Source organism: Heptranchias perlo, chromosome 21, assembly GCF_035084215.1.
Source record: "Heptranchias perlo isolate sHepPer1 chromosome 21, sHepPer1.hap1, whole genome shotgun sequence".
Taxonomy (NCBI): domain Eukaryota; kingdom Metazoa; phylum Chordata; class Chondrichthyes; order Hexanchiformes; family Hexanchidae; genus Heptranchias; species Heptranchias perlo.
The window spans coordinates 2,049,619-2,075,795 of record NC_090345.1 but is presented as its reverse complement, the minus strand read 5'-3'; the positions used below and the strand labels follow the sequence as shown (position 1 = coordinate 2,075,795).

Sequence of the window (26,177 nt, the reverse complement as noted above, 5' to 3'; positions counted from 1 at the left end):
TTGGGGACTGGTTTGGTTTGAGTTAGTGTTTGGGGCCTGGGTTGGTTTGAGTTAGTGTTTGGGGCCTGGGTTGGTTTGAGTTAGTGTTTGGGGCCTGGGTTGGTTTGAGTTAGTGTTTGGGGCCTGGTTTGGTTTGAGTTAGTGTTTGGGGCCTGGTTTGGTTTGAGTTAGTGTTTGGGGCCTGGGTTGGTTTGAGTTAGTGTTTGGGGCCTGGGTTGGTTTGAGTTAGTGTTTGGGGACTGGTTTGGTTTGAGTTAGTGTTTGGGGCCTGGGCTGGTTTGAGTTAGTGTTTGGGGCCTGGTTTGGTTTGAGTTAGTGTTTGGGGCCTGGGTTGGTTTGAGTTAGTGTTTGGGGCCTGGGCTGGTTTGAGTTAGTGTTTGGGGCCTGGTTTGGTTTGAGTTAGTGTTTGGGGCCTGGTTTGGTTTGAGTTCGTGTTTGGGGCCTGGGTTGGTTTGAGTTAGTGTTTGGGGCCTGGGTTGGTTTGAGTTAGTGTTTGGGGACTGGTTTGGTTTGAGTTAGTGTTTGGGGCCTGGGTTGGTTTGAGTTAGTATTTGGGGACTGGTTTGGTTTGAGTTAGCATTTGGGGCCTGGATTGGTTTGAGTAAGTGTTTGGGGACTGGTTTGGTTTGAGTTAGTATTTGGGGACTGGTTTGGTTTGAGTTAGTATTTGGGGATGGGCTGGTTTGAGTTAGTATTTGGGGATGGGCTGGTTTGAGTTAGTATTTGGGGATGGGTTGGTTTGAGTTAGTATTTGGGGCCTGGGTTGGTTTGAGTTAGTGTTTGGGGCCTGGGTTGGTTTGAGTTAGTGTTTGGGGCCTGGGTTGGTTTGAGTTAGTATTTGGGGATGGGCTGGTTTGAGTTAGTGTTTGGGGCCTGGGTTGGTTTGAGTTAGTATTTGGGGATGGGCTGGTTTGAGTTAGTGTTTGGGGCCTGGGTTGGTTTGAGTTAGTGTTTGGGGCCTGGGTTGGTTTGAGTTAGTGTTTGGGGCCTGGGCTGGTTTGAGTTAGTGTTTGAGGACTGGTTTGGTTTGAGTTAGTGTTTGGGGCCTGGGTTGGTTTGAGTTAGTGTTTGGGGCCTGGGTTGGTTTGAGTTAGTGTTTGGGGCCTGGGTTGGTTAGATTTATTATTTAGGATAAGCGTTAATTTGAGTTAATATGGGGGGGCCAGGCCTGGTTTTCAGTGCAAGTTTGTTTCAGAGTTAGGATGTTGAAATATTTTTGCAGGAAGTAAAACTATCAGGTGCCATCTCTGAGTGTGTGTGTGTGTGTGTGTGCGAGACTTTGTGTGTGTGTGTGTGTGTGTGAGCGAGACTGTGTGTGTGTGCGAGACTGTGTGTGTGTGTGTGCGAGACTGTGTGTGTGTGCGAGACTGTGTGTGTGTGTGTGCGAGACTGTGTGTGTGTGTGCGAGACTGTGTGCGTGTGCGAGACTTTGTGTGTGTGTGAGACTGTGTGCGTGTGCGAGACTGTGTGTGTGTGCGAGACTGTGTGCGAGACTGTGTGTGTGTGCGAGACTGTGTGTGTGTGCGAGACTGTGTGTGTGTGCGAGACTGTGTGTGTGCGAGACTGTGTGTGCGTGTGCGAGACTTTGTGTGTGTGTGAGACTGTGTGTGCGTGTGCGAGACTGTGTGCGAGACTGTGTGTGTGTGCGAGACTGTGTGTGTGTGCGTGTGCGAGACTGTATGTGTGTGCGAGACTGTGTGTGCGTGTGCGAGACTGTGTGTGCGTGTGCGAGACTGTGTGTGTGCGTGTGTGTTTCAGAGAATGTGAGGTGAAATCCAACCGTGGGCAGTTTGAGAACTTGAATTCAGTTTTAACAAAAATCTGGAAATTAAAAAGCTGGTATCAGTAAAAGTGACCATGAAGCTGTCGGATTGTCATAAAAACCCAACTAGTTCACTTATGTCCTTTAGGGAAGGAAACCTGCCGTTCTTACCCGGTCTGGGCCTATATGTGACTCCAGTCCTACACCAATGTGGTTGACTGTTAACTGCCCTAGCAAGCCGCTGAGCTGTATCAAACCACTACAAAAAAAAACAAGGACTGCGGCAATTCAAGACGTCCACCTTTTCTGGGCAACTAGGAATGGGACTTGCCAGTGATGCCCACATCCTGAGAGTGAATTTTAAAAAAACTCGATTTGCAAGTCTATGTCTGTTCCTAAATCCTCCAACTCTCCTTAGCTTAAACCTCCTCAAAACGTTACTCTTCAACCTGGCCTCTGATAACTTGGATTAATTCTTGTGCCATTCCTGCTCAGTGTCCAATCCCTCCCTCAGTGAAGCTTTGGGATCTACTGCTACATCAAAGATGCTCTGGAAGTACAAGTCATCGTGGTGTGTGCGAGACTGTGCGTGTGTGTGTGCGAGACTGTGCGTGTGTGTGTGTGTGTGTGCGAGACTGTTTGTGTACGTGTGTGTGTGTGCGAGACTGTGTCTGTGCGTGTGTGTGCGAGTCTGTCCGTGTGTGTGTGCGAGACTGTCCGTGTGTGTGTGCGAGACTGTCCGTGTGTGTGTGCGAGACTGTCCGTGTGTGTGTGCGAGACTGTCCGTGTGTGTGTGCGAGACTGTCCGTGTGTGTGTGCGAGACTGTGTGTGTGCGTGTGTGTGAGACTGTGCGTGTGTGTGTGCGAGACTGTGTGTGTGCGTGTGTGTGAGACTGTGCGTGTGTGTGAGTGAGACATTGAGCACGTCAATGAGTGTGTGTGCACATTGTGAGATTGAGCATATGCACAGCACAGTACATTATCCGTGTGTGAGATTGCGAACATACATGAATGCATTTGTGTACCGTGTGTGGGATTAAACACATCCATGTGTCTATGTGCCGGTAACTGAGTGCAATGTATTTCTCAGGATGGAACACTCTACTGTATCAAGATCAAAAACCACAAAGTCCAGATTGAAGAATGCTGGTCGGCAGGGACGCCAATTAGGAACATTGCCTTCTCAGCAGACTACAAATCGCTGCTGGTTGCTACAGATGAGGTAATGAATGATCAGCTCCAGGCTGCACCGATCCCTCAGACCCCTAGTGCAGGGTCTGACTGGATGAGGCTCGCACATCATCAAAGTACTTTGTATTACCAACATAATCTTTTAGAATAGCATTTCCTTTCTGCTTGGTTTCAAAGAAGACTGCAGCTTCACAGGTCTATACTCATCTGTCGCTCACCCAGTGCATTGCCTTTAGTTTAGTCCAGTTTTAATTCCCTCCCCGTTAAGCTGTTCACTCATGCTGGAGTGTGGCTCCATGGGTAGTGGTTGCCCGCTGGTATCCTGTCCAAATGGCTGCTCTTCATGTGTCAACCTATTCAGTGAGTGTCCGCAGGATATTTGACCATGCAGGGCATCGTAGTTGTACCTGTTTCATTCCTCAACCAGCGCCCATACGCGTAGGCTTTCCAGCAAGGGTCACAGGGTGCTGATCAGGAGCAAGAACCATTCCTGGCCTATATCTCCCAGCAGTCTCCATTAGTGGTTCCTACCATTGCAATCTGTCAGCAAGCATTTCCCATTAGTAGTGTGTGACCATCAGTCCACATAGCTAACCATGCCAATAGTTCGTGCCCAGCCCTGCGCCCCCATGTAATACACGTGGAAACAAAGAGCTAATTTATTCCCCTCTCCCCGCACCGCCCCATCTACACTGTCTTGGTCAGGCTCACTGAGTAGTTCATCTCATGGACAATCTACAAACACCAGCACTGGCTTCTGATCTTAAGCACAGTTGATATGAAGCCGGCACAGGCACGATGGGTCGAATGGCCTCCTGTGCTGTATGATTATATGATTAAGCAATGCCCTCCTCCCAGGAGAGTGTTGGTGCATTTATGAGACTTCTGCCTCAACTATAAATTAACCTAGAAGTGTTTCCCATAACAAGATAGTGGTATCAGAGCATCTCTGGTGCAGTGTTCAGTGATTAAAAAGTGGATATATATATTATAGGAAGAGTGCGTAATATATATATGAATACGTATATATAGATAGTGTGTATGTCTGTCATATATATACATATATATATATATAGAGGAAGAGTATACATATGGGGGGGGGTGGGTGTGTGTGTGTGTGTGAAGGATAAAAGGAATTTCCTTGGAGTGGAAACATGCTGAATGGTATTCCACAAGATTCTGTATTGGCGCTGCTCGGACTCATACATGTAATTATCTGGACTTCTGAATTGAGGGAACTTTATCAGTTAGTTGATGAAAGCAGATTTGGAGGGGGGCAGTGGTTATGGCAAAGTGTGATGATGATGTAGCCGTTTTATCTATTGGTGTTAGGGTTGCCAACCCTCCAGGATTGGCCTGGAATTTCCAGGAATTGAAGACTAAACTCCAGGACACTGCTGCGAGCAACAACTTGGAGAGAAATCATAGGGGCATTAAAAAATATTGTGTATTTTTCATTTTCTTTGAACACTTTTGTTTATTAGTGATGAGAATATTGGAGATGGGAAAAAAAGCTGTTTGAATGAAAGTCAATAATCATCCAATCAGGTAATGAAAAGTCTTTTTGCTTTCCAATTGGCCGTGGGAAGGCGGGGCTCTGTGAGGATGGACGTGTTAGGTGACCAATGGGGGTAGTGTGGGGGTGGGGCAGTTGGACGGAGGAGGTCATGTGATGAAACGTCCAGGAATACATTCAATCAGAGTTGGCAACCCTACTTGATGTGCGTGTATGTATAAAGTATCGCTAGTGTATTGTTCCTTTTGCCCTCAGGGTTCAGTACATATTTACAACCCTTCACAGCCAAATGATGTGACCACACTCTTGGACCTACACAGTGGGGACTATGTATCAGCAGATCTGTTGGGGACAGGGAAACAATACTGTGTGGTAAGATTAACAAACAACAAAACAACATTCATCAGCTCAGTGTTACACCATGTTGGATCTTTTAAATGTTTCTTTTGTGATTTTTTTTTCCACAAGGTGAGGAAGGTCAGTCCTGGGGACCACAAGGTGCCATGGCTCAGTAGGTAGCACCCTTGCTTCTGATCGTGAGTTCAAGCCCCATTCTTGAGACTTGAGCACGTAATCCAGGCTGACACTCCCAGTGCAGTACTGAGAGAGTGCTGCAATGTTGGAAGTGCTGTCTTTTAGATGAGATGTTAAACCCAGGCCCCGTCTGCCCTCAGGTGAATGTAAAAGATCCCATGGCACTACTCAATGAAGAGCAGGGGAGTTCTCCTCAGAGTTCTGGCCAATATTTATCCCTCAACCAACATCACTAAAAACAGATTATCTGGTCATTATCACATTGCTGTTTGTGGGAGCTTGCTGTGTGCAGATTGACTTTGGTAGAAAGAATAGAAAACCAGAATATTTTTTAAAGGTGAGAGACTAAGAAATGTTGGTATTCAGAGGGATTCTGGTATTCTGTGATTTGTGTCCTTGTACATAAATCACAGAAAGTTAACATGCAGGTACAGCAAGCAATTAGGAAGGCAAATGGTATGTTAGCCTTTATTGCAAGGGGGTTGGAGTATAAGAGTAAGGAAGTCTTGCTGCAAGTGTATAGGGCTCTGGTGAGAGCACACCTGGAGTACTGTGTACAGTTATAGTCTCCTTACCTAAGGAAGGATATACTTGCCTTAGAGGTGGTGCAACGAAGGTTCACTAGATTGATTACTGGGATGAGAGGGTTGGCCCATGAGGAGAGAATGGGCCTATATTCTCTGGAGTTTAGAAAAATGAGAGGTGATCTTATTGAAGCCTACAAAATTCTTAGAGCTTGACAGGATTGATGCTGAGAGGCGGTTTGCCCTAGCTGGAGAGTCTAAACCTAAGGGGTCATAGTGTCAGGATAAGGGGTCGGCCATTTAGGATTGAGATGAGGAGAAATTTCTTCACTCAGAGGTTGGTGAATCTTTGGAATTCTCTACCCACAGAAGGGGGCCATTCGGCCCATCGTGTCCACGCTGGCTCGAAGAACAACCAGGTGCCCATTCTAATCCCACCTTCCAGCACCCGGTCCGTAGCCCTGCAGCTTACAGCACTTTAGGTGCAGGTCCAGGTACTTTTTAAAAGAGTTGAGGGTCCCTGCCTCTACCACCAATTCGGGCAGCGAATTCCATACACCCACCACCCTCTTGGTAAAAAAGTTTTTCCTCATGTCCCCTCTAATCCTTCCGCCAATCAGATTAAATCTGTGTCCTCTAGTTCTTGAACTCTCCGCTAGGGGAAACAGGTACTTCCTGTCTACTCTATCTGGGCCCCTCATAATTTTGTACACCTCAATCAAGTCTCCCCTCAGCCTCCTCTGCTCCAAGGAAAACAACCCCAGCCTATCCAATCTCTCCTCGTAGCTGCAATTTTCAAGCCCTGGCAACATTCTTGTAAATCTTCTCTGCACTCTCTCCAGAGCAATTACGTCCTTCCTGTAATGTGGTGACCAGAACTGCGCACAATACTCCAGCTGTGGCCTTACCAGCGTTTTGTACAGTTCCATCATTACATCCCTGCTTTTGTATTCTATACCTCGGCTAATAACGGAGAGCATTCCGTATGCCTTCTTCACAACCTTATCTACCTGTACTGCCACCTTCAGGGACCCGTGCACATGCACTCCAAGGTCTCTCACTTCCTCGACCCCTCTCAATATATTCCCGTTTACTTCGTATTCCTTTTTACTGTTTGCCCTCCCTAAGTGCATTGCCTCACACTTCTCCGGGTTGAACTCCATTTGCCACTTTTCCGCCCACTCCACCAACCCATTGATATTTTCTTGGAGTCTACAGCTATCCTCTTCATTATCAACTACACGGCCAATTTTTGTGCCATCTGCAAATTTGCCAATCATGCCCCCTACATTCAAGTCCAAATCATTAATATATTCCACAAACAGCAAGGGACCCAACACTGAGCCCTGTGGCACACCACTGGAAACGGACTTCCATTCACAAAGACATCCATCGACTTTTACCCTTTGTTTCCTGTTTAGAGTTTAGAGCTTTAGGGTTTAGAGCTTAAGTGAAAATTGAATGAAAATCTTCGAGGAGCAGTCACCACAGTGCTAGCCCTATTGTCCTGGGAGATTAAGTATGTTTTGGTCTTATTTATTCAGAGTATCCCAGTGTACTATGTTTTGTTGCAGTCTGCAAGAGTACTGGGTATCGTGCAGGTGTGGTCAGTTGAGGATGGGCAAAACATCAGCACTCTTTCCCTTCCAGTAAAGGTAAACATTCCTTTATTCTATTTTATGTTTTGTTATTTCTCCTCAAAGTGGTGACAGGGGGGCTACAGGAAAAGAGCAGGTGAGTGGGATTAATTGGATAGCTCTTTCAAAGAGCCAGCACGGGCATTATGGGCCGAATGGCCTCGTTCTCTGCTGTATGATTCTATGATGTTTGGCAAACTATTCCATTGCAGCACATCACCCTCTGGTGCCTCAGTCAAGTGGCTGTTCTTCATGGTGTGAACCGAGACAGCAAGGGTTGGTGGGATAATCGAACCACAGAGGTCGGTGCGGTATTGTAGCGGAGACCAATACTATCCCCACTCAATGTCCACAAACGCCAACTCTCTGCAGAAGCCCCCCACCGATAGCATTCAGGCTCGGTAATCTCTGCAGATTTACCCCTCCTTAACTCAAGGATATTAGAGCTATTCCTGCACCTCTTGGCCCATAAGGAAACTAAAATAAAAACTCACCTACCCTGCCATAGCCCTTCTGCCCATGTCCCCCTGCCCCTGGTCCCCGTATCTAACTCGCATCAAGTCCCGTTCTCCCATCACCTCTGTGCTCGCTGATCTGCATTGGCTCCCTCTCCGGGAACGCCTCGATTTTAAAATTCTCGTTGTTATTTTCAAATCCCTCCATGGCCTCGCCCCTCCCTATCTCTGTAACCTCCTCTAGCCCATCAACCCTCCGAGATCTCTGCACTCCTCCAATTCCGGCCTCTTGCACATCTCCGATTTTCTTCGCTCCACCATTGGCGGCCGTGCCTTCAGCTGCCGATGCCCTAAGCTCCGGAATTCCCTCCCTAAACCTCTCCACCTCTCTCACCCTCACCCTCCTCCTTTAAGATGCTCCTTGGTCTTTGACCAAGCTTTTGGTCACCAGTCCTAATATGTGGCTCAGTGTCAAATTTTGTCTGATAATCGCTCCTGTGAAGTGCCTTGGGACGTTTTACTATGTTAAACGCGCTGTATAAATGCGAGTTGTTGTGTTGTTGTGCTGGTGGTGGTGGTGGTGGTGAAGAATGAAGTGTAATTTAATTTACTTGTTCCTTTTTTCAGATCACAGTCATGGTGAGCTGTCCCTCCTCCAACTACCTTGCTTTGGGGGCCGAAACAGGTCACATCTATTATGTAGACCTGGTAAAGGCGGAAAACCCTTGCCTGGTCTACCAAATCCAACTCCACAACATGCCAATACAGTGGCTCCTGTAAGTAAGAAGGAACAACGGGTATTTATACAACACCTTAGGGCATGTGACCTCCTGGACTGGTTTCCCTTATTGGCCCCGGGTATCTTTCTCTGTGAATTTGCTTCTCCCAGGAGATTACAAGTCTGTGCTGGCAGGGGACCCGGGGTCTGAGGGGGGCGGGGGGCACGGGGTCGGGGGGGGAGGGGCGGAGGTCTGAGGCAGGGCTGGTTAAGGACTATCTGGTCATGATGCTTCGGCCATCATGGTGTGGGGCAGGCTTGATGTACCAGCTGGTCTTTTCCTGCCCGTCAATCTCGTATGTTCATATCTCAAAAGCACTTTGCACCAACAGTGCAGCACTCCCTCAGAACTGACCCTCCGACAGTGTGGCGCTCCCTCAGAACTGACCCTCCGACAGTGTGGCGCTCCCTCAGTACTGACCCTCCGACAGTGTGGCGCTCCCTCAGTACTGACCCTCCGACAGTGCAGCGCTCCCTCAGTACTGACCCTCCGACAGTGTGGCGCTCCCTCAGTACTGACCCTCCGACAGTGCAGCACTCCCTCAGTACTGACCCTCCGACAGTGCAGCGCTCCCTCAGTACTGACCCTCCGACAGTGCGGCGCTCCCTCAGTACTGACCCTCCGACAGTGCGGCGTTCCCTCAGTACTGCCCCTCCGACAGTGCGGCGCTCCCTCAGTACTGCCCCTCCGACAGTGCGGCGCTCCCTCAGTACTGACCCTCCGACAGTGCGGCACTCCCTCAGTACTGACCCTCCGACAGTGCGGCGCTCCCTCAGTACTGACCCTCCGACAGTGCGGCACTCCCTCAGTACTGCCCCTCCGACAGTGCGGCATTCCCTCAGTACTGACCCTCCGACAGTGCGGCATTCCCTCAGTACTGACCCTCCGACAGTGCGGCATTCCCTCAGTACTGACCCTCCGACAGTGCGGCACTCCCTCGGTACCGCCCCTCCGACAGTGCAGCACTCCCTCGGTACCGCCCCTCCGACAGTGCAGCACTCCCTCGGTACCGCCCCTCCGACAGTGCAGTACTCCCTCGGTACCGCCCCTCCGACAGTGCAGCGCTCCCTCGGTACCGCCCCTCCGACAGGGCAGCACTCCCTCAGTACTGAACTGGAGTGTTAGCCTAGGTTAAGTGCTGAAGTTTCTGGAGCAGGGTTTGAAAGCACAACCTGACCTGGGGACGAGAGCACTGCAAACTAAACCAAGCTGACTACAGAAGGAATTTATGATCCGACCGTAAATTATTTCTTGGCAGGAGGGGGAGGATAATTCTCAGTTTGTCTGTGAAAGGTTCCTCCCTGCCGATGAAGATTGACCAGTTGTCCATTTCCAAGACTTTCCGCTCTTTTCTATATAAATGTCGCCCTTAGGGAATTGTTCACAAAGCTGTTGATAGTTCAAACTATAACACAGTTTGTGCTCCTTCTACTACATACCGAGACAGACCAATACTGTCAAGTACAGAAGAAGAGAGCACAGGGTCAGGGTGTGAAGGGCAAGTTTAGCCCAGGAAGTATTTCTTTACACATGGACAATGGACACGGGTCAATGTTCATCTGTAAGTGAAAAGACTGATTAATGTCCTTGGTCGGGCCTCGGTTAGAATACTGTGTCCAGTTTTGGCCTCCTCACATGGTGGGTGATAATGAGGCTTTGGAAAGGGTGCAAAGGAGGGCCACGAGACTAATTCCCAGTTTAAAGCATCTTAGTTACCCAGATAGGCTCAAAGAGCTGGGACTCTACATTTTGGGGGTGATTTGATTGAGATTTATAAGATGATGAAGGGATTAGATTGTGTTTGTGTAGACTATTTCAATTAAATAGGTTCGGGAGGACCAGGGGTCACAATCTCAAGTAAAGTAAGGCCAGATCTGGGTTAGATGTCAGGAGGTTCTTTTCCCAGAGAATAGTGGACCCCTGGAACAGGCTGCCGGCTGGTGTGGTGGACGCTGATTCCACAAATTCCTTCAAGCGAGAGCTGGACCTGTTTCTGGCTGGGGCAGAGATCACCTCTTACAAAAAGGCAGGTAATGTAATGCATAGAATTATCAGGGCCAGAGTGACCTCCTGGACTTGTTTCCATCTCCTAAGGTGGCCAGAGAGGAATTTTCTGGATTTTTTTCCCCCCTAATTGGCCTGGGCTTTATCTCCCATGAGATCCCATGGTGCCAGGTGGGGCGGGGAGTGTATATATTGTGATACACAAGGCATCGCAGTTGTGTGGGATAGGCTGGATGGACCAGTGGGTCTATTCCTATCCATCATTGTTCGTATGTTCATATTTGAAGTTTTCCCAGTGTCTCGGCCAACATTGCTCCCACAGCCAGTACCACTAAAAGCAGATGAACTGGTCATTAACCCCACTGCTGTTTGTAGGTGGTGTAAAATGGCTGCCGCGCTAATTGTCACTGCACTTCCAGCAAGACTGGGTGAGGCCGGGACAGTGGGCTCGTTTAACAAACAGCAGACCCCTAACAGGAGGCTTGGGACTCGAGAGGGACGAGAGCAAATTGGGTGAAGGCCTCCTTCATCCGAAGCCAGCTGGTCATCGGCAATTATCCAAACCTTCCACCTGCCCACTGTTTGTGTATCATTTGAAAGTCGTGTGTGATTTCAGAGTGATTTCACTCCTCTGTACTGCGCAACGGTTCATGCAGCACCCAATCCTCACCTGAAGTTATTTGTAAACTTTCAGGTATGACCGTGGGGGACAGTTCCTTGTGGCCGGATGCTCTGATGGATATACGTTCATTTTGTATGCCAAACCCTCCAAGAACTTTAAAGTCATCGGATACACAGGTAACTGTTGAACAGACTGCACACTGTTCGTAAGCTTGGGCCCCGAGTCGGTAAGGATAATTTTTGCAGCAAAACTAACAGCAGCTAACCCTTCGTTACCTCAGCTATCAACTGGATCTTTGGATTGTCAAAGACAGTTGTCTAAGTAAGAGAGCAGCTTATTTAACTGCCCCCCTTCCGCCAGCCTCCTCTCCCCCCGACCTCTCCCTCCCCGGCCTCCTCTCCCCCTGACCTCTCCCTCCCCCGGCCTCCTCTCCCCCCGACCTCTCCCTCCCGCTGCCTCCTCTCCCCCCGACCTCTCCCTGCCCGGCCTCCTCTCCGCCCGGCCTCCTCTCCGCCCGGCCTCCTCTCCGCCCGGCCTCCTCTCCACCCGGCCTCTCCTTCCCACCGACCTCTCCCTCCCCAGCCTCTTCTCTCCCCGACCTCTCCCTCCACCTGTCTCCTCCCCCTCCCGACCTTTCCCTCCCCGGCCTCCTCTCCACCCGACCTCTCTCCCCAACTGCCTCCTCCGCCCGACCTCTCCCTCCCTCCGACCTCTCCCTCCCTCCGACCTCCTCTCCCTCCGACCTCTCCCTCCCCCGGCCTCCTCCCCCTGACCTCTTCCTCCACCTGCCTCCTCCCCCACCCGACCCCTCCCTCCCCAGCCTCCTCACCCCCCGACCTCTCCCTCCTCCCCCTCCCGACCTCACCCTCCACAGCCTCCTCTCTCTCCCCCGGCCTCCTCCCCCTCCCAACCTCTCCCACCCCCGGCCTCCTCCCCCTCCTGACCTCTTCCTCCCCCGGCCTCCTCTCTCTTCCCCCCGACCTCTCCTCCCGGTCTCCTCTCCCTCTCCCGGTCTCCTCTCCCTCCCCCCTCCCTCTCCCGGTCTCCTCTCCCTCCAGCGCCCCGACCTCTCCCCTCGCCCTCCCCCCACCTTCTGGCTTAGATACAGAGTAAAGCGCCCTCTACACTTTCCCATCAAACACTCCCAGGGCAGGTACAGCACGGGTTAGATACAGAGTAAAGCTCCCTCTACACTGTCCCATCAAACACTCCCAGGGCAGGTACAGCACGGGTTAGATACAGAGTAAAGCTCCCTCTACACTGTCCCATCAAACACTCCCAGGGCAGGTACAGCACGGGTTAGATACAGAGTAAAGCTCCCTCTACACTGTCCCATCAAACACTCCCAGGGCAGGTCCAGCACGGGTTTGATACAGAGTAAAACCCCAACCTCAGAAAAGTGTGATATTTTTGAACTCCCTTACCAGCTACACTGTGGTGTCTCTGAGTGAGTACTGAAGTAGCGTTGTCTTTGTTGTTTGGTGTTGTAGCATTTTACTTTTGCTTCTTTTTCTCCTCTTGCCCTTTACAGAATTAAAAGGTGAGATTTTGGGGTTCTCTCTCGCATTCGACAAGTTGAAAGGGGATGTGAATTGCCTCGCGCTGATGTGTCGGCCTGGAGAGGACAAAGCCCAGGGAGGCACACAGCTTACTATGTTCAACCTTCCGGAAGAGCTCACTATAGGTAGGTGCTGTTGGTAGGGAGGCACCCAAGGGCGCCGGCCCAGTCAGGGATAATCAGCCGAGTTTTCTTTTGCATTTATTTTCTTGCAGCCTGAGCTCTGCTCTGCTTCTAACCAGTGGAGTTTGCGCCCTGTTCACAGCCAAACCTAGACAGCTTGTCAGAACATTGGATTCGGTGTCCTGATAATAATGGCCCGGAATTTGCTCTGAGCCCCCGCCACTCATTAGATTTGAACTTACCCACAAACGATCCACGGGCTTTAGTGCGGGAACTTCCTCTAATGGTGTGCTGCGAAAAGTGCAGCGTCCTCTCCCGGGGATCTGTGAGCTGTGTGAGCGGGTAAAAGGATCCCTTTGTCCCCTCAACCAGTCAGACCGAAGCGTCCTTGACGAGCCGCGCAGACACAGAGCCAGGAAGTGAAAGCTAAATTAGCTAGCAGTAAATTAAATGTAAAGTCTGTTAGAGAAAGCGAAATAAAGAGAGGGTAAGAAATATTGAATTAAAAGACAGAGATAAAAGAGACAGAAGGAAAAAGTGGGTATCTCGCCCTCCAGCTGTGCATATTGGGAAATCACAGCTACTCTCTCCATTGATTAATGGGTAGGAATGAGATTGGAAGCTCCCCTGATGGCTCAACAAGTTTGTCCAGTGAGTAACGGAGCCATTTGGAATGGGAAGATCCCAAATTTGTTTCCTCATCTGTGCTGAGTAATTCCTAGCCGGGGCAGTGGTGGTGTCCAACTGTTGGGCCTCAGTGCTCCTGGGTTTCTGCTCTATCCTGTTAGAATGTGCATGGATGTTGGGTTAGGGCAAGACAAGGCTCAGCTGTGAATTCCCCGCCCATGCTCGCTGTTGGGGGCCGTGCTCGCTGTCGGGGGCCCGTGCTCGCTGTCGGGGGCCCTGCTCGCTGTCGGGGGCCCTGCTCGCTGTCGGGGGCCCGTGCTCGCTGTCGGGGGCCCGTGCTCGCTGTCGGGGGCCCTGCTCGCTGTCGGGGGCCCGTGCTCGCTGTCGGGGGCCTTTGTGACTTATGGCCAGTTGGGCAAATTACTGTAGGAGAACCAGTTCTGGTAAGATTGTTACCCAAGGAATCAACTCCTTCAGAACAGGTGGGGAGAAAACTGATAGAAAAAGAAAAATGGAAAAATATATTCAGCTGTTCAGCAGGTAAATGACTGCACCGTAATTACATCGAGTTACATCGAGTCTACAGCACAGAAACAGGCCATTCGGCCCAACTGGTCTGTGCCTGTGTTTATGCTCCACACGAGCCTCCTCCCTCCAGCGTGATCGGGGGTGGGGGAGGGAGTGACTGGCACGGGGGTGGGGAGGGGGGTGACTGGTGCCGGGGAGGGGAGGGGGGTGACTGGTGCCGGGGAGGGGAGGGGGGTGACTGGTGCCGGGGAGGGGAGGGGGGTGACTGGCGCCGGGGGGTAGGGTGGTGACTGGTGCCGGGGAGGGGAGGGGGGTGACTGGCGCCGGGGGGTAGGGTGGTGACTGGTGCCGGGGAGGGGAGGGGGGTGACTGGCGCCGGGGGGTAGGGTGGTGACTGGTGCCGGGGAGGGGAGGGGGGTGACTGGCGCCGGGGGGTAGGGGGGTGACTGGCCACGGTGATCGGTGCCGGGATGGGGGGGGGGGGGTGATCAGTGCCGGGGCCGGGGGGGTGACTGGCCCCGGTAATCGGTGCCGGGGTGGGGGGGGGGGGGTGATCAGTGCCGGGGGCGGAGTGGGTGACTGGCCCCTGTAATCGGTGTGTTGGGCTTGGTGTTGGACCATTCGGTGTTGCTGGGCTAATGCTGAATGAGTTCCCCGTGTTAATTTATTTCTCAGCCTCGACTGCTTCTATCGATTACCGTGGAATGATGAGTGATGCTACTATTCAGAAACAACACTGTCAGACGGAGCCGCCCCTGACCTCTGCAGTCCTGGACTCCGATAATCAAATCTATGGATACTCCAATGTGACGCGTTCTATCCATAAGTACAACATAATTAAGGTACCTGTGGAATGCTTACTCCCTCTCTCAAACTCCTTCTTTGTCTCTCTTCTTCTCTCACATGGTCACATATTCTCAATTTATCTCACTCTCACACTCACTCTCAATCCCTCACTCTCCCTCTGTCTCTCCCTCACTCTCCCTCTGTCACGCATTCTCAAACGCTCACGCTCCCTCTGTCGCACACTCACTCTCAATCTCTCTCTCTCTCTCTCCCTCTCTCTCTGTCTCACTCATTCTCTCTCTCTCTCTCAATCAATCCGTCTCACTCATTCTGCCTCTCTCAATCAGTCTGTCTACTCAATCTCTCTCTCAATCTGTCTGTCTGTCTGTCTGTCTGTCTGTCTCTCTCTCTCTCTCAGTCCATCTCACTCGTTCTTTCTCAATCAGTCTGTCTCACTCAGTCAGTCCGTCTCACCCAGTCTCCCTCTCTCACCCTCTAGGGGAAATCCAGTGGTAGATTTGGCCTGCACCTTCGGGACAAGGTTATGGGCCACCAGCTGGGACCAGGATTCCTCTGCCTGTCTGCAGATCAGCAGTATTTGGCATCTGTAGCCAAGGATGGATTCATTCAGTTAAGAGATGTCAACAACATGGTAAGCACTATTGCAAAGGAAAGCACACAGAATTAAAAATACCTATCGGATCATTTAGACATGACCCGTGTACGGAAGCAGCGCAGGAACTCGACACACCCGGATCACGACACACCCGGATCACGACACACCTGGATCACTGCCACTGTAACATCCAGTTTCCAAACCCCCTGTTTTTGTTTAATTATTTTAACGTGGCCCTCCTCTGTCTGTTCCATCTCCTTCCATCCCGCATTGGGCCAACTGGAGTGATGGATGGAATTGTCAGCCTATTGCATCTGTCTCTGTCCCACACTCTGCAGAGGAGAGGGTGGGTGTATTTAGCACTGCCTCATTCACACTTACAATTGGCAATAATACAAACAAAAAATGAAATTTTTTGAGGTTTTCTTATCTCCTTCGGAAAGATGCAGATATGTGAGCCCAGACAGCGGGTGTTAGCAGGTAACACACACGGTCCTGAGCATATAAGGAACTGAGTTTAGGGCTCAACATTTGAGTTCCTGGATGTTCTCTCACTTACTCGCTCTCTCACACTCACGCTCTCTCACACTCACGCTCTCTCACACTCACGCTCTCTCACACTCACGCTCTCTCACACTCACGCTCTCTCACACTCACCCTCAGACTCATTCACTCGCACACTCAGACTCACTCTCACACTCAGACACTGACTCTCTCACACTCTCACTCACAGTCTCACACACTCACACTCACACATGCAAGTTTGAGCTGACGCTGAAGTTTCCAATTGGTTGATGTTTCAGAGTTTGATCGGTGGGGGTTTAAATGAATTACTGGCTCCTTTTGAGTTTGCCAACGAACAGCTGGAGCTAAACTGTTTGCTTAGTGACAATCCCGCAGATAACTGCCTGACTGTTTCTGATCTGCAGGGGAAGTACATCGAAACTCAGTGTCACTCATACCGGGCAGGAGGAGTGAAGTCAATCGTGCTATCGTTGGACTGTCAAACAGTTCTAACCACTGGTGTCTATGACGGTACCCTTGTGTGCATGTCAGCGAGGTAGGTACCTAGACATAGGAGTAGGAACATAGAAAAGGAGGAGGCCATTCAGCCCTCCGAGCCTGTTCCGCCATTCAATTAGATCATGGCTGATCTGCCTCTTAACTCCATTTACTCGCCTTGGTTCCATATCCCTTAACACCCTTGCCTAACAAAAATCTACCAATCTCAGTTTTGACATTTTCAATTGACCCCCAGCCTCAGCAGCTTTTTGGGGGAGAGAGTTCCAGATTTCCACTCCCCTTTGTGTGAAGAAGTGCTTCCTGACATCACCCCTGAACAGCCTGGCTCTAATTTTAAGGTTATGCCCCCTTGTTCAAGGCTCCCCCACCAGAGGAAATAGTTTCTCTCTCTACCCTTTCAAATCCTTTAATCATCTTAAACACCTCAATTAGATCCCCCCTTAATCTTCTATACTTGAGGAAATACAAGCCTAGTCTGTGCAACCTAGCCTGAATTACTTGTTGGATTTACTAGTGACTATCTTATATTTATAGTCCCTAGTTTCAGTCTCCCTCACAAGTGGAAACATTTTCTCCACGTCTACCCTATCAAACTCTTCCATAATCTTAAAGACTTCTATCAGGTCCCCCCTCAGCCTTCTCTTTTCTAGAGAAAAGAGTCCCAGCCTGTTCAGGTAGAACCTCTCAGTTCTGGTATTACTTTCTCCCTCTTTTGCTTCACTGACGATGAGTTTAATTTGCTTAGGTTCGACACGGTAGGGACAGAACGGACCAAGACGGCACTCGATTACAGTCGCTCAATGAGCTCAATGCTGGAAAAGAGCTGCATTGCAGAGGACAAAGTCCTGGTAGTGCTGGAACTTCGGAAAGAGATTTACATCTCAAAGGATAAATTGGTAAAGAATGGGCTAGAGTTTAACGAGGCAAAGCAACAAATTGAGATGGTACTTGAAGTGCTGTGTAATGGAGGGCTTTTGTTGTTACGGCTACCTAATCATTAATTCATTTACATATACACGGCAAAATATGCGTTGTAACACCAACATACTTTGACAGGACTGACAAAACACCAATTAACAACAACAACAACATGCATTTATATAGCACCTCTAACATAGTAAAACATCCCAAGGTGCTTCACAGGAGCAAAAATCAGGCAAAGTTTGACACCGAGCCACATAAGGAGACATTAGGACAGGTGACCAAAAGCTTAGTCATAGAGGTAAGTTTTTAAGGAAGAACTTAAAGGAGGAGAGAGAGGTGGAGGGGCGCAGAAGGGAATTCCCGAGCTTAGGTTCTAGACGGCTGAAGGCATGGCCGCCAATGGTGAGGCGAAGGGAGTGGGGAATGCGTAAGAGTCCAGAGTTGGAGGAACGCAGAGATCTCAGAGGGTTGTAGGGTTGGAGCAGGTCACAGAGAATAGGGAGGGGTGTGGCCATGGAGGGATTTGAACACGAAGATGAGAATTTTAAATTTGAGGCGATGCTGGACTGAAAGCCCATGTAGGTTATTGAGTACAGGGGTGATGAGTGAGCGGGATCTGGTGCGGGATAGGAGACGAGCAGCAGGGTTTTGGATGAGCTCAAGTTTACGGAACATAGAAGGTGAGATGGTGGCCTGGAGACCTTTGGAATAGTTGAGTCTGGAGGTAACAAAGGCATGGATGATGGTTACAGCAGCAGATGGGCTGGAGAAGGGGCGGAGATGGGCGATGTTACGGAGGTGGTAGTAGGCGGTCTTTGTGATAGGATATGGGGTCACAAACTCAGCTCAGGGTCAAATAGGATGCCAAGTCTGGTTCAGCCAGAGACAATGGCCATGGAGAGGGATGGAGTCGGTGGCTAGGGAATGGAGTTTGTGGCGGAGACAATGACTGTGCTTCAAAAGACTCTTTGAACATCCTGAAAGAAAGAAAAGGGAAGAACTTGCATTTCTATAGCGCCTTTCACAACTTCAGGACGTCCCAAAGCGCTTTACAGCCAATGAAGAACTTTTGAAGTGTAGCCACTTTTGCAATGTAAGAAACACGGCAGCCAATTTGTGCACATCAAGATCCCACAAACAATAACAAGATAAATCACCAGATAATCTGTTTTTTTCGGTGATGTTGGTTCAGAACATGAAAGGCAGCACTGTATATAAATGCACATCCTGTTCTGTTCTTTCTCTCTCTTTTTCTTTCTTCCTCTTTCTTTTTCTTTTTTTTGGTGGAAATGGCCCATTTTGGTGCAACAGCTTCTAAACCTTTTTCCTTTAATTGGATCCTTAGGTCATTGGAGCAGAAGACTCCCGTAACACGTCCAGAGGCTCCTACAGCTCCAGCAGCTCCCACAGCTTCACAGATTCAATCAAGCGTTCCCAAAAGATGATTGTCAGCAAATCCCCGAGAGCAACTGTGGAATCTACCTGGCTGGAAATAAAGAAGGCAGAAGTAAGTCTTGGATGAGAAGTTAAATTGAGGTCATGCCCACCTGTTCAAGTGAATGGTAGTGAGGAGATGGTAGGGTTGATATTGTAGAGGGATGAGATCAAATAGGAGAGGGCCCCTTTTATCTGAACCAATCCTAAGGTTGGGAAAGCTCTAGAATGTTCTGCTAGAGTGGAAGCGAGAGTAAAACCCGTTACCATTCAGGGACCTACAGGAGCAGGTGTCTCGATGAAGGGGTGTATTCCAAGCTGGGGCTGAGCCCTCAGTGATTTGGCTCCTGTATAATCCAGAATGAAGGGGGTTTCCTCTCCCGATCACTGTCCAGTGGTATTAATGTCCATGTGCAGACTGTGCTCGAGGGCAGCGCTGGGTGAAGCTGGCTGATGCCCTGCCATGGTCAAATAGTCTGGCACCATTCATGGTCCAGGCTAATGTGCAGAGGGTGCCAGGGAGTGGCCAGCAATGGGGAACTGTAACCCAGCAACAAGTCCGCCCCTTTGAGAGGTGAGGGACAGGGGGACATAAAAAAGCAACAAAATCAGGATGCATTGTATGTAAAGGAATAAAATAGCAAGCTATACATAATATTATAACAATTGCTCGGTAAGTAGCTGAGCCAACTGGAACATGAAGATCCCAGACTTGATCCCTGGCTCGTGCTGAGTTACTTGATCTCAGACAGCTTCATGGTCACTTTTACTGAGACCAACATTTTATTTCCAGCTTTTGTTTTTTAACTGAATTCAAATCCTCAAACTGCTCAGGGTGGGATTTGAACTCATGTTCTCTGGATTACTGGTCAAGTAACAGAACCACTGCACTCCTGTACCTCGAGGTGAAAAGGCAGGGCTACTCAGACAGTCTCAGCGCCTGGACAGTTTGAAAGCGGAGTCCGATTCCTCACATTGATCCAGCCACCCGTCCAAGGACAGTGCTCCTGTGGACCTGGCCCGAGGAGAGGATCGGGGTTCAGCTGTGATTGGTGCCCCCACTGTGATCGAAACGTCCACCCAAAACACTCGCTGACTCAGCTCTCACATCCCAAGAGTGGTCAGCTGAGGGTAACCGACACCAGTGGAATTGCACCCCAGTGAGAATGAGCACCCACAGGAGGGGCAAAAGCAGGTAGAGAAAGAGAGGGGAAGCTTCTGCCGGTGATAGTTGGAGCTAACAAAGTGTTTGTTTTTTATTCATTCTCGGAATGTGGGCATCACTGGCAAGGCTGGCATTTATTGCCCATCCCCTAGTTCCCCTGAGTTTGATACAACTGAGTGTCTTGCGAGGCCACTTCAGAGTCAACCAATTTTGGTGTGGGGCTGGAGTCAAGCATTGGCCCAGACCGGGTAAGAACAGCAGGTTGCCTTTCCTAAAGGACATTAGTCCAAAAGGGAGCACAGGAACAGAGAGACCTGGGGATTGTATGTACACAAATCTTTGAAGGTGGCAGGACAAGCTGTTAAGGCTGTTAAAAAAGCATACGGAATCCTTGGCTTTATAAACAGAGGCATAGAGTACAAAAGCAAGGAAGTTATGCTAAACCTTTATAAATCACTGGTTAGGCCCCAGCTGGAGTATTGTGTCCAATTCTGGGCACCGCACTTTAGGAAGGATGTCAAGGCCTTAGAGAGGGTGCAGAAGAGATTTACAAGAATAGTACCAGGGATGAGGGACTTTAGTTATGTGGAGAGACTGGAGAAGCTGGGATTGTTCTCCTTGGAGCCGAGAAGGTTACAGGGAGATTTGATAGAGGTGTTCAAAATTAGGAACGGTTTTGATAGAGTAAATAAGGAGAAACTGTTCCCATTGGCAGGAGGGTCAGTAATCAGAGGATACAGATTTAAGGTAATTGATAAAAGAGCCAGAGGCGAGATGAGGAGACATTTTTTTACTCAGCGAGTTGTTCTGATCTGGAATGCACTGCCTGAAAGGATGGTCGAAGCAGATTCAATAATAACTTTCAAAATTTGCAGGGTTAATTGGAAAGCTCTTCCACAGGCACGACGGGCCGAATGGCCTCCTCTATGCTGTATCATTCTATGATTCCATAGTGAACCAGTTGGGTTTTTACGACAATCTGACAGCATCATAGTCACTTTTACAGATACCAGCTTTTTATTTCCAGATTTTTTTTTTAACTGAATTCAAATTCTCAAACTGCCCGTGGTGGGATTTGAACTCGCGTTCTCTGGATTATTAGTCCAGGCCTCTGGATTACTGAAGTAACAGAATCACTACATTACCATGCCCAGCAGGGAGTTTTAATATACAGGCATGGGATGCTGAGCGCTCTGGGACACTGTGCGTGGGTACTCAGTGTGAGGTTGGGAATGGGTGAGAATGTGATTGTTAAACTCCCTGTGTTTTTCCAGGCGGTCGAGAAGGACAATTATAAGCATGCAGAAACCAAGATGGAGCTGAGAAATGGATTCAAAAAGCTCCGTGGAACAGTGAGCAACTTGCGAATAAACTGAAAGCACCAGCTGAGGCCTGTGCTGATGCTGCTGCTTTTGACGGAATGTTTCCCCCTTTGCATTTCATAATCCACAAAATCTCCTTAGTTTTTTATTTTGGGAGCAGAATCCGCAGCCTGTCAAATGGAGGGAAGCCAGCCTCATCCCAAATTGGGGGGATTAAAGATGCCTGCCCTGATTTGCCTGGTGAAAGGATGTGGGGTGAGGCACCCAGTCACACTGCCAGGCTCCTCCCAAGTCCTTTCCCAGGATAAGTAGAAGCCAGCACTGCAAGATCTCTGGCTCCAATAGGAGCATAAGAATCAGTTACCATACTTCTGGTGAGGTCTGGGGCCTCAATGGGCCTCGTGCGGCTCAAATTTGCATGAGTTCCACTGAGGCCTTCTCTCTATCAGGGGGCAGTGTTCACCATGCAAAGTTTCGGTTTGGGACCCCTACCCTTACTAGACAATGATACTAAATATGCACAGGGTCCGCTCGGGTTCCGAGAGATCGAACGGTCATAATGTAAAGGTGGACTTCTGGGAAATCCCCCCTTTGACATGGGGGGAGGGTGGGCGGTAGATCCACCCATGACCCCTCCCCCCCCCTTTCCCCGTCGCAAAATGGCTGGACCAAAAACATGGGGCAGGATCAGGGTGCAACCTGCCTCTGCCCCATTTTCCGATCCCCAGTCAGGCAACACAACCAGGGCCCAATCGGAATTTTGCCTGCCGTTTTTTTTCCCCTAATTTTTCTCTTTTTTTTGTCTTTCCTCCTGTTTTGAAATTATTGGCCACCATCTTGTATGTCTCCCACATACAAGATATGAGGTCATGCACTTTATACCCAAGAAAAATAAGTCGGAGTATTTTCTAAATGGTGAGAAACTAGGAACTAGTAATCAAAAAGGCTATTGGAATGTTGGCCTTTATCTCAAGGGGGCTGGAATACAAGGAGGTGGGAGTTATGTAACAGTTTATATAAAGCTCTGGTTAGACCACATCTGGAGATACTGTGCTCAGTCCTGGGCACCACACTTCAAGAAGGATATATTGGCCTTTGAGGGGGTGCAGCGCAGATTCACCCGAATAATACTGGGGCTAAAAGGGTTAAATTATGAGAACAGGTTGCATAAACATGGCTTGTATTCCTTGAGTATAGAAGATTGAGTAGTGACCTGACTGAGGTGTTTAAAATTTTAAACTGATTTAATAGGGTGGGTACGAAGAAACTGTTTCCTCTGGTGGGGGAACAAGGGGGCATAATCTTAAAATTAGAGCCAGGCCTTTCAGGGGTGGAATCAGGAAGCCTTTTTTCACACAAAGGGCAGTGGAAATGTGGAACTCTCTTCCCCCAAAGATTGTGGATTCTGAGGACAATTGGAGCTTTCAAGACTGAGATCGATAGATTTTTGTTGCGTAAGAGTATCAATGGACATGGAGCAAAGTCGGGTAAACTGAGCTGAGATGCAGATCAACCATGATCTAATTGAATGGCGGAGCAGGCTCGAGGTCTGAATGGTCTCCTCCTGTTCCTATGTTCCTAACCGTTCTTCGAGTCTACAGCACAGAAACAGGCCATTCAGCCCAACAGGTAGGTCAATGCCAGCGTTTATGCTCTACATGACCCTCTGTACTTAATCTAACTTTATCAGTATATCCTTCTATTCCTTTCTCCTTCGTGTGCTTATCTAGCTTCCCCTTAATTGTATCTGTGTTATTTGCCTCAACTACTCCTTGTGGTAGCGAGTTCCACATTCTCACCACTCTGGGTATAGAATTTTATTCTGAATTCCTTATTGGATTTATTAGCGACTATTTTATATATATATATATATGACCTCTAGTTTTGGATTCCTCACAAGTGAAAACATCTTCTATACGTCTACCCTCTCAAACCCTTTCATTATCTTAAAGACCTCTTTCAGGTCACCCCTCGGTCTTCTCTTTTCTAGAGAAAAAAGCCCCAGCCCGTTTAGTCTTTCCTGATAAGCATATCCTCTCAGTTCTAGTATCATCCTTGTGAATCTTTTTTGCACCTTCCCTAGTGCCTCTAAATCCTTTCTATAATATGTGATCCAAGACAACAAGAATCTATAGGATATTGGACCATGATGGGCATCACAGCTGACTCCAATCCCATTCACACACAGCCACTTTTCAGCCCAAATCATTGAATAACAATCAAGAAGTAGGAGCTCTGGTTGATTTCTGTTACCTCCCCCTCTCCCTCCCCAGCAGTGGGACACTGATGGGCAGCTCACCATTCTGCCAAACCAGCAATTACTTCTTTAACTCCCAGTACACTTGGGACCCATTTAGGAGGATGCATGTGTGAGAAAGTCACTCTCAACTTGGGTGTTGAAGGTCAGCGAGTGGAGTGCAGGCTCCTCATCATTACTAGACCATGCCTTGTGCTTCCACTGGATAATCAGCCAGATCACCTAGGGACCCTCCCCTAGTGGAAGTCCCACACCCAGAATCACGTTCCTTTCGTCTGCTAATCAAATGGGATCATCCCAAACAGAGATTTTTATTCCTGTGACTTGGTGGTTTCCCAAACATCCAGAAGATATCATTCAATCCCAGGCCTCAGCTTCCTAAAACATAAAGAGATCTAGGTGGTCATATTGCCACAAATACTTCAAGCACTTTGGCCAGCAATAGGCCTTAAAGAGATTTACGTTCACATCACCATTTGGGTATGTCAATGCAGGTCTCTCAGGATCATTGCAGGTCTCTCAGGATCATTGCAGGTCTCTCAGGATCATTGCAGGTCTCTCAGGTTCATTAGAGGTAGCTCAGGTTCAATGCACGTGTCTCAGGTACGTTGCGGGTCTCTCAGGTACGTTGCGGGTCTCTCAGGTACGTTGCGGGTCTCTCAGGTACATTGCGAGTCTCTCAGGTTCATTACAAGTCTCTCAGGTTCATTACAGGTTTCAGGTTCATTACCGGTCTTGGATACATTGCGGGTCCCTCAGGTTCCATTGCGGGTCCCTCAGGTTCCATTGCGGGTCCCTCAGGTTCCATTGCGGGTCCCTCAGGTTCCATTGCGGGTCCCTCAGGTTCCATTGCGGGTCCCTCAGGTTCCATTGCGGGTCCCTCAGGTTCCATTGCGGGTCCCTCAGGTGCATTGCGGGTCTTTGAGGTACATTGCTGATGTCTCGGATTTATTGTGACTATCTCAGGTTCAGTATTTACAGGCAGTCACAATTACAAAGTCCTTCCCTTCAGTTCTTCACCAATCCTCTGGGTGCCAGCAACTGCCTGCCCACTGTAGCTGCATATATCAGGATGCAGTGGTGGTACATCTGTCCTTCTTTACATGACTAATTTGTCAGAGCTGTCTGTCAATAGTCTACTTGGTAAGTCAGCGCACTCCAGGGGCAGCCAAGTTTCAGCTGGATCCAAGATGAGCTGTCATTTCTAGGCACTCTGTTTCGAGCGTCACTGGAGAAAGCATCCTCAAGATCTTGCTATTGCAGTGTTCATCAGAACCTGACTATTAATGGAGCTCTTTCTGAACGGGAAGTCATCGAAACTGACTCACCAATCAAAATAGTGAACCAAAAGTACGTTAGATACCAGGTGGTGTGATTAACGTAGTACTAAATACCTTTCACAGTTAATGTTATCCGTTTAATTTTCCCCAGATCAAGAGGATGATGATTGAAAATGAGAATGTACCCGAGATTGAGCGATTAGATCAGCACGAGTTTAATCTTGATCTGAAGGAACAGAAGAGGCTGCATGCTGAGGGAGAAGAAAAAGTGGCCATGGTAAGACTCAAAGACTCTGAGCTGCACTCACTCAGATCTTGAACGTACAAAATTTTGCTGTAACAGCACTGGATGGGTTTGGTGAAATGATTTTTTTTTTGTCAGTATTGATTATTGATTTGAAATCCTTGTTACTAAAAACAGTGTGTGACGGGTTATTAACCTAGGTTCACACAGAAAGTGGCCATTCTGTTTGATATGCTTTCAACATGAAACCCAGACAGGCTCACACCCCAAAGCCAAAAAAACTGATAGCTGTGGGTTATTATCTCAGAAACTCTACCCTCATTAATAGTCTTTTCAAAGCCTATCTCTTGACTGTGCCTTCAGTCCTTGACTCTCCTAATCTTTCCTAACTCTTGTTCGGCATCCTCCTCACCTCACCTTGTAAACCACTCTGTGTGAAGGGTACTATATGAATGCGAGCTGTTGGGTTTGATGCCCGGGTGTTTTCGATCTACTGGATCCTCAATGTACCTTTTATGTCTAACAGAGAACTACAGTTTTGAAATATTTACATCTGCATCGTTACTGAATTGCAATAGTAAGAACAACATGAGTGATTACTACTTTATCCTTTAGTTACAGTAACATTTTGTGAAACTTTGGAAAGTTTCCACTGTAGAAAAAGTTAAATCGGTATAGGTGAATTAAGAAATAAAAGCAGAAAATGCTGGAATTACTCAGCAGATCAGGCAGCATCTGTGGAGAGAGAAACAGAGTTAACGTGAATCCACATAGATTCCAACTTAAAAGTCTCCAGCTCGACTTATTCCATGTGGATTCCAACTTAATGAAACGTTAACTCTGTTTCTGTCTCCACTGATGCTGCCCGACCTGCTGAATAGTTCCAGCATTTTCTATTCTTATTTCCGATTTCTAGCATCCACAGTATTTTGCTTTTATTTTAGGTGAATTAAGAGCTGAGGTAAAAGGTGTGTGCTGTAATTGTCTTTGTTGGGTGTGTCTATTTACATGAGTTGGGTGTCTTGTTATGTATATTAGATGTGTTCAATTGCACAAGTTGGGTGTGTCTGGTTATGAGATGGTTGTATGAGTTGGATGTATTTGGTTGCTTCAGTTTTTTTTGGTTTTGGGGTGTGAGCAACAGTGGCAAAGCTACGTTTATTGCCCATCCCTAGTTGCCTTAAGGCCATTAAGAGTCAACCAGTGTCACAGCAGTGGGAGGATCCATGTGGTATCAAGAAACGGCTGAGTGCACTGGATACAACA

General features: G+C 48.7%; 1 protein-coding gene across 1 annotated transcript in view; it reads left to right on the top strand.

Annotated features, from left to right (window-relative positions):
* The window catches only part of cfap43 (cilia and flagella associated protein 43), a 119,656-nt gene that overhangs the window by 34,939 nt on the left and 58,540 nt on the right, over positions 1-26,177 (top strand). Inside the window, 13 exon segments of the mRNA XM_068002788.1 lie at positions 2,853-2,984; positions 4,725-4,841; positions 7,102-7,182; positions 8,247-8,395; positions 11,097-11,200; positions 12,556-12,708; positions 14,536-14,702; positions 15,146-15,298; positions 16,192-16,322; positions 17,031-17,181; positions 18,555-18,716; positions 21,083-21,160; positions 24,819-24,944. Coding sequence (XP_067858889.1) covers positions 2,853-2,984; positions 4,725-4,841; positions 7,102-7,182; positions 8,247-8,395; positions 11,097-11,200; positions 12,556-12,708; positions 14,536-14,702; positions 15,146-15,298; positions 16,192-16,322; positions 17,031-17,181; positions 18,555-18,716; positions 21,083-21,160; positions 24,819-24,944 — 1,704 coding nt within the window.